The sequence below is a fragment of the Papio anubis genome, chromosome 12 (assembly GCF_008728515.1).
Source record: "Papio anubis isolate 15944 chromosome 12, Panubis1.0, whole genome shotgun sequence".
Lineage (NCBI taxonomy): Eukaryota > Metazoa > Chordata > Mammalia > Primates > Cercopithecidae > Papio > Papio anubis.
Window position 1 is genome coordinate 40,328,783 of NC_044987.1, and position 13,008 is coordinate 40,341,790.

The 13,008-nt window shown below is 39.0% G+C and overlaps 1 protein-coding gene across 2 annotated transcripts in view; it reads right to left on the reverse strand.

Moving 5' to 3' along the window:
* The window catches only part of HEPHL1 (hephaestin like 1), a 78,524-nt gene that overhangs the window by 25,952 nt on the left and 39,564 nt on the right, over window positions 1–13,008 (reverse strand). Inside the window, exons 5-9 of one of the 2 annotated variants that reach the window (XM_003910553.5) lie at window positions 11,584–11,838; window positions 8,787–8,955; window positions 6,433–6,572; window positions 6,159–6,290; window positions 4,209–4,420 (exon numbers count right to left, since the gene is read on the reverse strand). In XM_003910553.5, the coding sequence (XP_003910602.4) occupies window positions 4,209–4,420; window positions 6,159–6,290; window positions 6,433–6,572; window positions 8,787–8,955; window positions 11,584–11,838 (908 nt within the window). Of the gene's footprint in view, window positions 1–4,208; window positions 4,421–6,158; window positions 6,291–6,432; window positions 6,573–8,786; window positions 8,956–11,583; window positions 12,358–13,008 lie in introns of those variants that run through there. The other variant, XM_031653028.1, reaches the window with a different exon arrangement.

The following is a 13,008-nucleotide window of genomic DNA, read 5'->3' on the forward strand; positions in this document are numbered from 1 at the left end:
GTGAACAGAAAAACCTAGGTTCTAATGCTATTCTTCTGTTCACCCATTGTGAAGCCTGGAGCAAGCAATTTATCCTCTCTAAGCCCTAATTCCCTCACTTGCAACATGAGGGCAATAGTAGTTCCCACATCACGTTTTTTGTGAAGATTAAATGAGATGACTTAGCTAAAGCACTCAACACAACAACTGACAAATATTAAGTACTCAGTGCTGTTATTATTAGGTGTGACTACAATTGTCCGCAGTACAAGAATGAACAATTGAAAGGAGTTGCATTGAAGAACCTCATTGCTTGACAGGTATTTGGAGAGTAACTGGATTTAATGAGGGTGGGAAATTAGCCCAAGAAAACATTAGAAGGAAGGTGGCAGAACCCTGCATGATGGTGAATATATGTATAACTTAACTGGGCTACAGTGTGCCCGGATTTTTGCTCACACATTATCCTGGGTGTTTCTGGAAGGATGTTTTTGGATGAGATTAACACTTGAATCAGTAGACTGAATAAAACTGATTGTACTTCCTGACGTGAGTGTACCTCATCCAATTGGTTGAAGGCCTGAATAGAAAGAACCAAAAGGCTCACCTTCCTCTAAGTAAAAGAGAATTTCTCCTGCCCAACTGCCCTTGAACTAGGACATTGTCTTCTTTTTGCCTTCATGCTTAAACTAAAATGTTGGCTCTTCCTGGTTCTCGAGCCTGTCAGCTTTCTAACTGGAGTCACCCCATTGGCTCTTCTGGGTCTCCTGCTTGTTGACTCAGCCTGCAGGTGCTGAGACTTATAAGTCTCCATAATCATATGAGCCAATTTCTCATAATAAATATCTCTCTCTGTGTCTCTTTCTCCATATATATATGGAACATCTGAGTAGTGACTGGTGTCTGCAGCACACAGCTATTTTGTGAAAAGCATATAAGTGAGTATATAGTAGGCTCCCACAGCAGCAGGGAAGAAAGGTGAGAGGTCTAAACCATAACCCATCACACAACTCTGAGTATTGAAATGTGGATAAGGGAAATGAGTTTTGCAAATGAGGTCGTACCGGAATTTTCAGTGTTTGTTTGCAGGCCACACAATGTTTAAGATGTGTGTAAGATGGCATCTTCTGCTAACTAAACTTCTTAACCTTGGGGATAAGAGTACTTACACTGTATTTCATTTATTCAAGCAGAAATATTTGTTGAATGTCAACAATGTGCCGTGCATTGTTCTAGGAAAGGAAGATAAGATAGGCAAAGTCCTTGCTCCATTGCACTTATCTTCTTGTAGGAGGAAGCATACTATACACATAAGCAAATAAATAAAGAAGGAAACTGTCTTATGGTGGTAAGTGATAGCAAAATCAGGTGATATAAAAGAGATTGACTTAACCTGGTGATCAGAGAAGGCTTCCCTGAGGAGTGACAAGAAGAGTTAGCCATGCAAAGGTCAGGGGAAGACATTCCAGGCATAAGGAGCCTAGTATAGAGGCCCGAAGTCAAAGGCAAGCTTGACCTGTGAGAGGAACAGAATGTGGGTGGAGCATAAGTGGGCATGAGGAAGCGTGGTGCCCACTTGTGGGAACAAGAGGCTGGGGCATGTCTAAAGAGTGTTGGTTTTTATTCTGGGTGTGATAGGAAACCACTAGAGGTGCAGAACAGGAAAGTGACTTGATCTCATTTGCACTTTAGAAAAATCATGCCTGGTGCCCTGTGATAAAATTAATCATGGGATGGGTGACTATAGTCACCTTAATTGTACATTTGAAAATAACTAAAAGAATATAAATGGGCCGGGCGCGGTGGCTCAAGCCTGTAATCCCAGCACTTTGGGAGGCCGAGACGGGCGGATCACAAGGTCAGGAGATTGAGACCCTGGCTAACACATGGTGAAACCCTGTCTCCACTAAAATACAAAAAATCCGCCGGCGAGGTATGGGATTGTGGTCCCAGCTACTCAGGAGGCTGAGGCAGGAGAATGGCTGAAACCCGGAGGCGGAGCTTGCAGTGAGCTGGAGATCCGCCACTGCACTCCAGCCTGGGCGAGGAGCCGAGACTCCGCCTTCAAAAAAAAAAAAAAAAAAAAAAAAAAAAAAAAAAAAAAAAAAAAGAATATAAATGGATTGTTTGTAACACAAAGGATAAATGCTTGAGGGGATGAATACCCCATTCTCCATGATGTGGTTATTATGCATTGCATGCCTATAGCAAAACATCTCATGTACTCCATAAATATATACACATTCTATGTACCCACAAAAATTAAAAATAAAAAAAATTTAAAGAAATTAATCATGGGGGAAAGAGGAGACAGCTCAATGCAATGCCTGATCCTAGATCAGACCCGGGACCGGGAAAAACATGTTTTTCTTTTGCTATAAAGAACATCAATGAGACAATCAGCAACATTTTAAAATGTATGTAGATTTGACAATGTCAAGGTCAATTTTCTGACTTAGATAATTTTACTTTGTTTATGTCAGAAAGAGTCCTTGCTTTTAGGAAACACACACTGAAAGACATTATGTCTGCAACCTATTCTCAAACAGTTCAGGAAAAAAACCCATAAAAACAAAGAGAGATAATAAAGCAAATGAGATCAAATGTTAATGAATCTGGGTGAAGGGTATATGAGGATTCTTTGCAAATTTTTTCTACTTTTTCATAAGTCAGTTTTTTTTTTTTTAAGTGTGAGATATATAGAGAGGTGGATTCAAAGAAAGAAACAGCGTGCGAGTAGGGAGTTTGACTGAATGGTTATTGTGGAGGACCAGGGGTCTTAGTAAATGACATTCTGTCACCTGACCATTCACCACTGTGAGAATTTATGACAATTTACTGCAAAGAGATGCAAACACTTCTTTCCATTTTCATCTCTCCACATGCCTAGAAGAGGACTGACCATTTTGCTTATAGAGGGACTGGCACATAGGTATTTCATAAGTAATAACTCTTGAATTGAACAAACCTTTCCATCTGGCCAAATGATTTTCTCTCTCAGTCAAGTTATGGGTATAGGATGTTTCAGGTTACTTTTTTTTTTTCATGAATTTTGTGTAAGTGGACTAACCATGAATAGTATTTGGCTTAGGCAACAACTCCCACAGACTATGAGGTGCTTCCAGCAAACCTCAAAGGTACTATTAAATGGATACAGCAGGGGCAAAATCAGAACTACCTTTCAAACATTTTCTGGCACTTAATCTCCTTGGCTTAGGCATTTAGCTGTGAGGAAGCAAGAGGATGCATTGGAAAAAGGACAAAGTTGGATGTTCAAGGTCCTGTGTTTTACTGCCAACTTTCACTACTTACTAGGTGTATTTCCTGGAATTCCACTCAATGTCTCTGAGCCTCTTCAGCTTTAAAATATGGATAATCATTCTGCTTTGCCTTGTGTGCTTGTTGAGGCACAGCATAAACATTGAGTCTTATAACACATGCAATAGACATTTCTGGGGTTGTTCCTTCATGTAGAAAAAGGAAAATCCAAATAGGATCGAGATATTTTGTGTGTTTTAAATCTGGAAATTCTTTTGAGTCCAGAAGTGGAGTCACACAATGCCAAAACTTATAAAATATACTATTTAAATAAATGTCCTTGCTATTTCTGATGGATAAAATAGATGGTTAAATGACTGTATTTTTCTCTTTTCATCAATATGTTTAATATCATGTAGACATAGCTTGAAAGGCTCTGCTTCACTACACTAATCAGTTGATCCATTCAAATCTCTAAGTTGGGACTTGCAAGAAGTTATCTAAATGCTTTCTTGTTCCTTCTCAACCTTGGCTGCCCATTGGAATCATCTGGAGATTCTGATTTAATTAGTCTGTAGTATCTGAATAATAGATGTTTAAATGGTCCCCAAGTATTTCTGATGGTGGCTAAGTTTGAGAAACCTTGTTCAAGAAGATAATTCCCATTAGTGTTCCATGTGGATCTCTAAAGATTCTGTAATAAAAGCAGCACACAGAAAAAGAGGTCTGCCAAATCCTAACCACAACAAGCAGAGATTCCAGGTTCCCGAGTGAGCATTTGTAACTACAAATTTAGATGTTAAATTTTCACCACATAATAAAATAAAATCTCCATTATGTAGAAGTCTACTTCAAGAGGAAGAAAGATAAATCGCTTTTTGTAACTGACTATTCCTGTCTCATCTCTAGCTCTGTTGCGGATCTCTCCCACATACAGCCCTGAGAAGAACTGGTGACACTCAATGGCCTACCTGTGTCCCATCAGCATTGAGGACGCCCTTTTTACAGACTAGCAAAGGCCCTACCAGGCCAGAGCTGGTGTCCTTAATTGGATCAACTGCTGAGAAGTAAAGATAGGTCAGACAGGGAGGATCACCAGCAGTTGGGCTTACGCTCTCAGGCACTGTCCACTTGTATGTGAAGGTTTCACCTGGTTTAACATGTGCCCCTGGTTTCACAAATCCTGAGGATATAAACAAAACAATTATTCAAAGCAACAGGCAAGAATATTATATTGGTCAGACTGGGTCTTCCAGCCCCGGGTGTCTCCCTCTGATGATGAAGAATTTTGTACCAGGAGAGTGGTTTTCTCTTGTGTATCCTACCAGAGGAGGCCACTGCCACAATCTACTGGCTTATGAGATGAACGTTTAAATCAAAGGATTATCTTCTTAATAAATCCCATACAGTTTCTTACTCAAATGCCAGCCTTAACAAATATTAAAAGACTGATAATGGCCCATTTAACAATTAAGTGAAAATTCATAAAATATCACTGGAATGCTTTCTATGTAGAATATATTATACTTGGTCTTGCAGAAGATACCCAAAAGAATTAAGCAAGAAACCTGTCTTTAAAGAGTTTGAAATATAGGAGACTGAACTCGGAAATCATCCAAATAACTACAAGATAGAGGAGTTTAGTGAATGCCCAAGGTTACAAAGCTGATAAATAGCAAATCTGGGATTCAAATTCAGTTTTTGTCTGATTCCAAAGACTGTGAACTTAACCCTTACACCATACTGCCAAAAAACACATTGAATCTTTCCTACTAGACAAGGCCAGAGGCTCACTCTGCATTTTATCCAGTGCTCTGCAAAAAGGTGCCCAATATGTTTGCTGAGTTCACAAGTATTTTGTCTGTTCTAGTGTTCTTTCTGCACACACAAACACACAGTCATTCTGAGCATTTTTTTTTCTTTTATTTTTTTAAGAGACAGGGTCTTGCTCTGTCATCCAGGCTGGAGTACACTGGCATGATTATAACTGTAATCTTGAATTCCCAGGCTCCAGAGATCCTCTTGCCTCAGCCTTCCAAATTGCTGGGCTTACAAGCGTGACCCACTGCACCCAGCCATTTTGAGTATTTTGACCAAGGAGGAGAGGACAGGTATAGGAATTGTTACCACAGCAAGAGAGGGTGAGGATGGGTCCAGGGAGAGGGAATTCTCTTCCATTCCTTTCTCCTCTGTCCCCTCACCATCACCACAAAACCTATTCTCAACTGGCATCACACTCGAGTGTTAAGAGTATCCCAGGAAGCCAGGGTGTCTGCTGCAGTGACAGGGATGAGTACCAAGGAACTAGAAGTTTCCCAAGAGCAGTATCATGAATGGATTAGAGTTCTCACAGCCAATGGGCAACAGCTACCTTTCTTACATTTAGAGAACCTGTGCCACGTACTCTGTGATGGGGAGAGGCCATATCAGATGATAAGCACATATTACTGTTTTTTATAAACATATTTGTTGATTTGATACAGAGCAAAGACCATGTGTAAGATGTTGATGTCAACAAACCATTAGAAATCAGGTTTTCCCTTCAGCCTTTATCTGCAAAATCCTATGCAACCTGCAACTGAAAAGCTCTCCATCTTAGAGAAAAAGAAGTGATTGTGAAAGTAGCTCACTTTTGCAATTTACTATATTATTGAGAAAAAAAAGAAAGAAATGAACATTTCCTAAGAACCGGCCATGGGCCAGACCTTGTCCTAAATTCTCTCCCTCCGTTTCCAAAGCCCTGTGAGGTGAGTATTGTTATCTGCATTTGACAGGAGAGAATCAGGTTCAGAAAGTTTAAGTGATTGCCCAAGCCCTCAGGACAGGTAAGGGAAGGCACCAGGATTTGAAGCAGGTCTGTTTATTTCTAAGTGCTTTGCTCACCCTTCCTGTTTACTCCCTAAGGTTAGAGTGAGACTTACCATCTAGGTTTGGGGCTGCATCAGATGCCTTGTCATAGATCACGCCATGGGGCAAAATGCTATAGACCTTGTCAGCTTTGTTGGCAAAGGTCACTAACAGGGTATCACCCACCTCTGCCTTGATGACTGGGCCTGAAAAACATCAAGAAGAAGAGAGAGAAGAGAATGAAAAGAGACAGAAAGAAGTAGAGCAGAAGAGTCACTCTGTGCAGATGTATATGCCCCGCTAAAACATCTCCCTGGGTTCAATGCATGGGGGATGGTTTTACTGTACCAAGAATTCCAAGATGGGCTTCTGCAGCAGACAGTCTCTTCCTTTTAGTAAAAGTTGCATCAACATATTCAGTATACCGAACCTTCCAGTATTTTCCTCCTATTCTGTTGTCCCCTTGTGTGAAGTAGAGATCAGAGTCACTGAAAAGACATAGGAACCCGATTGAGGACACTTCTCAACATATCCACCAAATGCTTTAATTATGGAGCTTTATTCTATCACTTTTAGTCCACTCACCCACCCTTCTCCCCAGAAAAGACAGCAAAGGCTTCGACAGTGTTCCCAGGAATAGTCAACCAGCCCTAAAAGTCTTCAGAGTCTGGATGATACTCAAGCTCATTTCTCTCTTAGCCATTGTACTTTCTTCCCCAGAGGTCCAGCAACTGAAGCAGGCACAAGTAAACTCCTTGTTTACCAATATTAGAGTCCGAGAACGGTGTTCTACAGAGTAATAAAGAACTAACCGGTTTCTCTGCAGAATAAGCATCCCTCTCTCTCTTGCTGATATTAATATGAATAGTCTCTGCATCTAGTAAGCTCTTTGACATCTGGCATTATTAAGAAATGGAGTGTCTAGTCAATCAAATAGTGTAATTAATGGAAAGCTACCATATAAACCATATACATGAAACGCCACATTTCCAAGTCATGAATATGATAATATAAATTCTGACTAATACTGTCTTTATACTACCTTATTTCTGTTAATGGTACCATCACTCCTGCAGCCATGTAGATTTTCTTTTTCTCCTTCATTCCCTTAACTCATTCATCCTTACTTTGTAAAATTTTCTGGCACTCTTCCTTTTCTACTCTCCTTGTGCATCTTTTCTTTTCCTTTCTTCCCACTACCATGACCCCAGTTCATGCCCTAATCACACTGGGTGTGGCCCGTTATATGAACCTCTGAACTGTATCCTCTGTCTGATACTGGCTCATTTACTTTTCTTCTCAGCATATACACACACAACTATTAAATTAGTGCAAAAGTAAGCCAAGTGGTCATAATGGCCAAGACCATGATTAAAAATTACTTTTAATGGCCAAGACGGCACTTACTTTTTCACTTAATACAATATTAATCTCTAAAATGGTAATTTTAATTGTCATTTACCTGCTCCAAAATCTTCAATTGCTTCCAATTGCCAATCAAATAATATTCAAAAAGATTAAAGGACCTCTGCAATTGATATCCCGTTTACCCCAATTCTCTATTTCTCTATGCAAATGCCCATTCTTCTATGCAAATTTTTACTGCAGTCTCATCTGTTCATTCCCCCCATGCCATAGGTGTTTTGCATCAACCCCTGCATCTAAATTTCCCTTCTTCCCTATTCAGTTAGATAAATTCTATCACTCCTCAAGATCTTGCTTAAGTCTCACTTCCTCTATGACTAGCTTAGCTCTCTCTGAACACCCAGATAACTCACTACCAGGACAACTCACCTCATTCTTCTTTGTAACTTGCAGTTACTTCTCTACTCCTGTGAACCCAACTTCTCCCTCTGCTTTTTATTGCTTTAGATATCCTTGTATCCCTCATGTCATCTTGCACGTTGTGCTTTCATATATCACATTAAATATTGATTGAATATAGTTTAATCTTTCATATTTCAGAAGGCTCTTCAGAATTCTACGAGGCCCCTAAGACAATTTTGAATGCTAATTCTCATTATTCTGTTTATGGAGAAATACTAGTCAATAGAGAATGTTGATATCAGAGTCTTTCACATATGGTTCACACAAATTCTTTAGGCAGGTTTCAAGTGCATCAGTTTGGTGGAATAATTAGTGAATGTAAGGATGAATAAATGAATGAATGAATAAAATGTACAAGGAAGCAAATGATGTTTTATTGATCACAAAGAGAATTTTTAAAACATTCCCTTAAATATAAAAAAGGATTCTTAATATCATACTGTACATTTTCTAATATCTTCACAGACATTTTTGCATATGGTTATATAGTAACAAGTCACAGGAGTCCAGATCCATCTAATAAATTGCTAGATTCAATTTTTTAAATAGTATATTCTATGGGAGCGCAGAGAGAACATGATTCATTCAAATCAGGAGTCAAAGGATTTCTAACAGCACTTTGCACTGGAGTTTGCACATAGTACCTACTCAAGAAATTCTGATCAATGAATGAATGATCTAGTGTTTTGATTTAGCCAGCAAGTCACAAAACAAGAAGTACTCTACCAGTTCTCAGCAGTGCTTTTGCAGCACTATGCCATCCATGCAGTACGAGCTCATCAGAGCAGCGATTGGAATACAAATGAGATCACAAAGAAAGCCTAACACGTGCTTCTCTGACCAGAGGCTTAGAAACACCAGCAAAGAGTGCTTACCTGCCAGAGGCATTTAGAGGAAGACCACTGAATTTGTTATAGCCTTGAGGAGCATAATCCCAAAGAATTTTTTCAGCTGCTATAAAGTAGCGCCTCTGTTGACCCTTCATCTCCGGGTAGAAAATATCACTTTTGCAGTTAGCAACATTGTATTGCCCCAGCATACCAGCTGCAGAACAGAGGAAAACCACGAGCTGAGGCAAAAATGCTCACAAAAGGAATCATAGAGGAAAACACTGATAGATTTGACTATTGAACATTTAGACTTTTGTACAGAAAATTAGACCATAAAGCAAGTTTTTTTAAAAAGGATAAATGGCAACAGGAGGGATATTTGTGACACATATGACAAAAGATTAATATGTAAATCACTTTTACAAATGAAGATGAAAACAAGTAAATCTCCAGTAGAAAATGAGCAAGGAACAGAAATGTTTATTCACAAAAGGAGTAACATTGGCCAACAAACAAATGGAAAAAAAAAAGTTCAACCTTAATAGTACTCAAATAGTACTCAAACCTTAACAGTATTCAAATGATAGTATGTTCATTGATTAGATTAGTAAAGATTAGAAACACTAATAATTCTCAGGTTGGTAGATGACTGGGGAAAGAGCCATACTCGTACACTTCAGGTAGAAGAATAACAATTTCCAAAAGAGAATGTGGCAATGTATGTCCATAGCTTTTAAAAAAAAAAATCAAACTCTTTGACCCAGGAATTCTAAATCTAGGAGTTTTTCTAAGGAAATGTTCAGACGAAAGTGCAAACATCTATAAATAATAGTCATCAGTACTGTTTATAATAGCAAAAAAATTGGTGGGAAACATAAGCGTTAAGCAATGGAGTGTTGATTAAGTAAGTTGTAATCTCCTTATAATGGACACTGAAAGTATTAACAATGATGACCCAAGCTCTATATTCATCGACATGAAAATGTGTTTCTGATATATTTGTAAATGAGAAAAGTTAGCTACAGTGAGGCATCAATAGACTGATTTCATTTTATAAAATACATACATATTTGCATATTAAGAAATAGAAAATAGGGAAGATATTCACCAAAATGTGAATGTAAAATATATCTATTATGGGACTACTGATTTTAAAATCAATGTATAGGGGCCAGATCCAGTGGCTCATGCCTATAATCCCAGCACTTTGAAAGGCTAAGGTAGGAGGATTGCTTGGGCCCAGGAGTTCGAGACCAGCCTGGGCAACATAGCAAGACTCTGTCTCTATTTGTTAAAAAACCTCCAATTATATATATTTTCTAATTTTTTAGAATAACTTTTTTCTGAATGCACGGACAATTTAGAAATATTGTATTTCAGTGAAAGTATAAATACCAGCTTATGTCCACAACTATTGGGCTAATTTAGCAGTCTTACTAGTCTCAAATGGCTGCTAATACCTTGATTTTAAATCTACAGTTTCTCCCAAGATTTAACAGCATGAGACTCTTTGAGAATACAAACCTTGTCTTGTTAATCTTTGTTTTTCCAGAAGAGCATCTAGTACATATTAACTGATTAATTTTTCAGTTGAATGTAATTGGGATACTGCAGTTGACTAATGCTATGATTCACTGCCGAAGGTGGACAGGAACAAGAATGTGTTATCAAAGCAGCCCTGAGCAGCTGGATCTTTGCACCTATTAGTGACTAGGTGAAGTTAGTGTCCAAATTTAATCAGACATTGTTTCTTCTATGTCTATTCCATTAACATATTTTTTTCCGTCTTGATTTCACCATCTGAGGGCAGACCCTTTTGATGTTAGAACTCTAATGCTGTCAAATGCTTCTTAACTAGCATCCAGTGACCAGAATTCCTCTATCAAGTCCTTCTTGCATGCATACATTTATCTTCCTAAATAACTGCACTGATTATGTCACTGGTGTGCCTAAAGAGCTAAGGATCACACAGCCCCACCTCTTTAGCTTTGCTAAGGGGCCTGATGAGCCTCCCCAGGCTCTTCTGTCATCACTTCTCTGTAAGGAACATTATGGTCCAGCTCAGAAAGGACATAGTGTATGGTGTGCCAAGAAACCAGGACCAGGTCATTCAACAGGCACTTAAGCCAACAAATGTTTATCATGCACCTGTGATAGGCCATGAAGGAAGCTACAGGTCAATGGATTTTGTCTCAATTTGAGGAAGAACATTCCAATAGAGCAGTCCAGAGATGAGGTGAGCTGCTATAACTACTCACAAGAGATGTTCAAAAGGAAATTAAATAATTGAAGGGGCGATTGGTCCTTATTATCCAGAAAGTCCTTTCCAGTGCTAAAACTGTATTACTCTACTTACAGTTGCTCAAAGAGAACATGTGTTTTTCCCAGTTTGTTTTGCTTCCTCTATCTGGAAAGTCTTTCCTTCTTTATCTATTCAGTTCCTACTCATATTTCAAGGCTCATATTAGGAGCCGGCTCCTCAGGAAGCCCCTGTGATTGCTCCAGAGTAGTAACTACAACCCCCAAAGAGCATTTGTCTCATTCTGCCTTAAATTTTATTCATTTTGTGAATGTCTAACTATGTCTAACTACTAGATTATAGGTTCCTTGAAGGTCTCATCAATTTTTAATCACTTCTCCACCTTTTTCATACAGAAGTGGTCAATAAATACCTGTTGATAGAATATCAGAGATGAGCATTATATTTTCCTGTATATTTATTACCTAATTAAATATAATACATGCAAGACTCTATCTAACAGTAGGCATTGGATGAGCACTGGTGACTGTGTGGTTTTATTGTACCATTCTAAACATATCGACTGGTCTTTGTCCTTTTTACCTTGTAGGTGGTCGCTGACCTGGCAGGTTATCATCCACTTCCCAGGATTCTCGGCTATCATTTCTGTTGTAAGGAAGGTAGCTGGGAACAGGTTGATGACATCAGTCCGATGCCCTCTGCTGATGAAGGTGTTACCATAGAAATAGATGGAATGGATGTCTATCTCATTCCCCATTCCAAATAGGTGCCAGGACACAGATTCACCAACACACATATCAGGCTCAGGGAAGTTTCCGAAGAGGTATCCATTGAGGGCTGGAAATAGAAACACACTAGTGGAAAAGACTCCCCTGCAGAGGCGACCAGGACCAGAAATGTTGGTAATACGTACTTGAGTATGGCTGGAAAACCAGTGCAGACCATTGGTTGTAAGGTTTTGGTGAAGAAAAACCTGGCTCTTAGAAATATATATTGTACAAAAGAAAAAAGAAATGTTTGTATTGGCCTTTTTCCAGAAAAAACACTCAATGAAAGCGAAGATCAGCACACACTGAAAACAGCCTTGGAGCTGCTGTGAGAACGCAATAATGAGGTCAGGAGAAAACAGAGTGCTGCTCATATTTACAGGAGGCTCAGTCACCTTCTGTCCTAATCCTTCACTGGCATATCTGCTGTCTCCACCAGATTTTGTGCTCCTTGGAACTAGAAACCCTGTTTTGTTCATCTTAACAGTTATCAGGACCTAGCAGAAAAACTGGCACATAGTATCTACTTACTGAAGTGTCAAAAGCATGTAGTGAGATGGAAAGAAAAGGAACTGATTAAAAGGGATTTATGAGAACTGTTTTGTTTGTTTACTTTAAAAAGCCAAGAGAAAAACAGTTTTTACTACATGTTGCTGGGGCAGAATCTTATTAAGTTTATGGCGTAAGTCCAGGACCAAAAACTTTAAAACCATCTAAATGGCAGCTGGGACTTGACCAAGTTCAGAAAAGAACTGGATTCAGGGCTTTAAAAAGTCACAACATCCCTTCTTAAGTTCAAACTGAGATAAAAGGCAATTGTTGCTGAAATTAATTCTAAATTATTTTAGTAAATGTAAATAAATTGATCAATAAATCTTGTACATATTAATTATCTTCCATAGGCTAGATTTTTTGTAATAAAATTTTTTTCTTTACATGATTAGGTCTCCTTTTCCAGTCTCTCTCTCTCTTTTTTTTTCTTTTGAGATGGAGTCTCACTATGTCACACCCAGGCTGAGGTACAGTGGCACAACCTCGGCTCACTACAATCTCTGCCTCCTGGGTTCAAAAGATTCTCCTGCCTCTGCCTCCCCAGTAGCTGAGATTACAGGTGTCCACCACCACGCCCAGCTAATTTTTGTATTTTCAGTAGAGAGAGGTTTTGCCATGTTGGCTAGGCTGGTCTCAAACTCCTGGCCTCACGTGATCCATCCACCTCGGCCTCCCAAAGTGCTGGGAT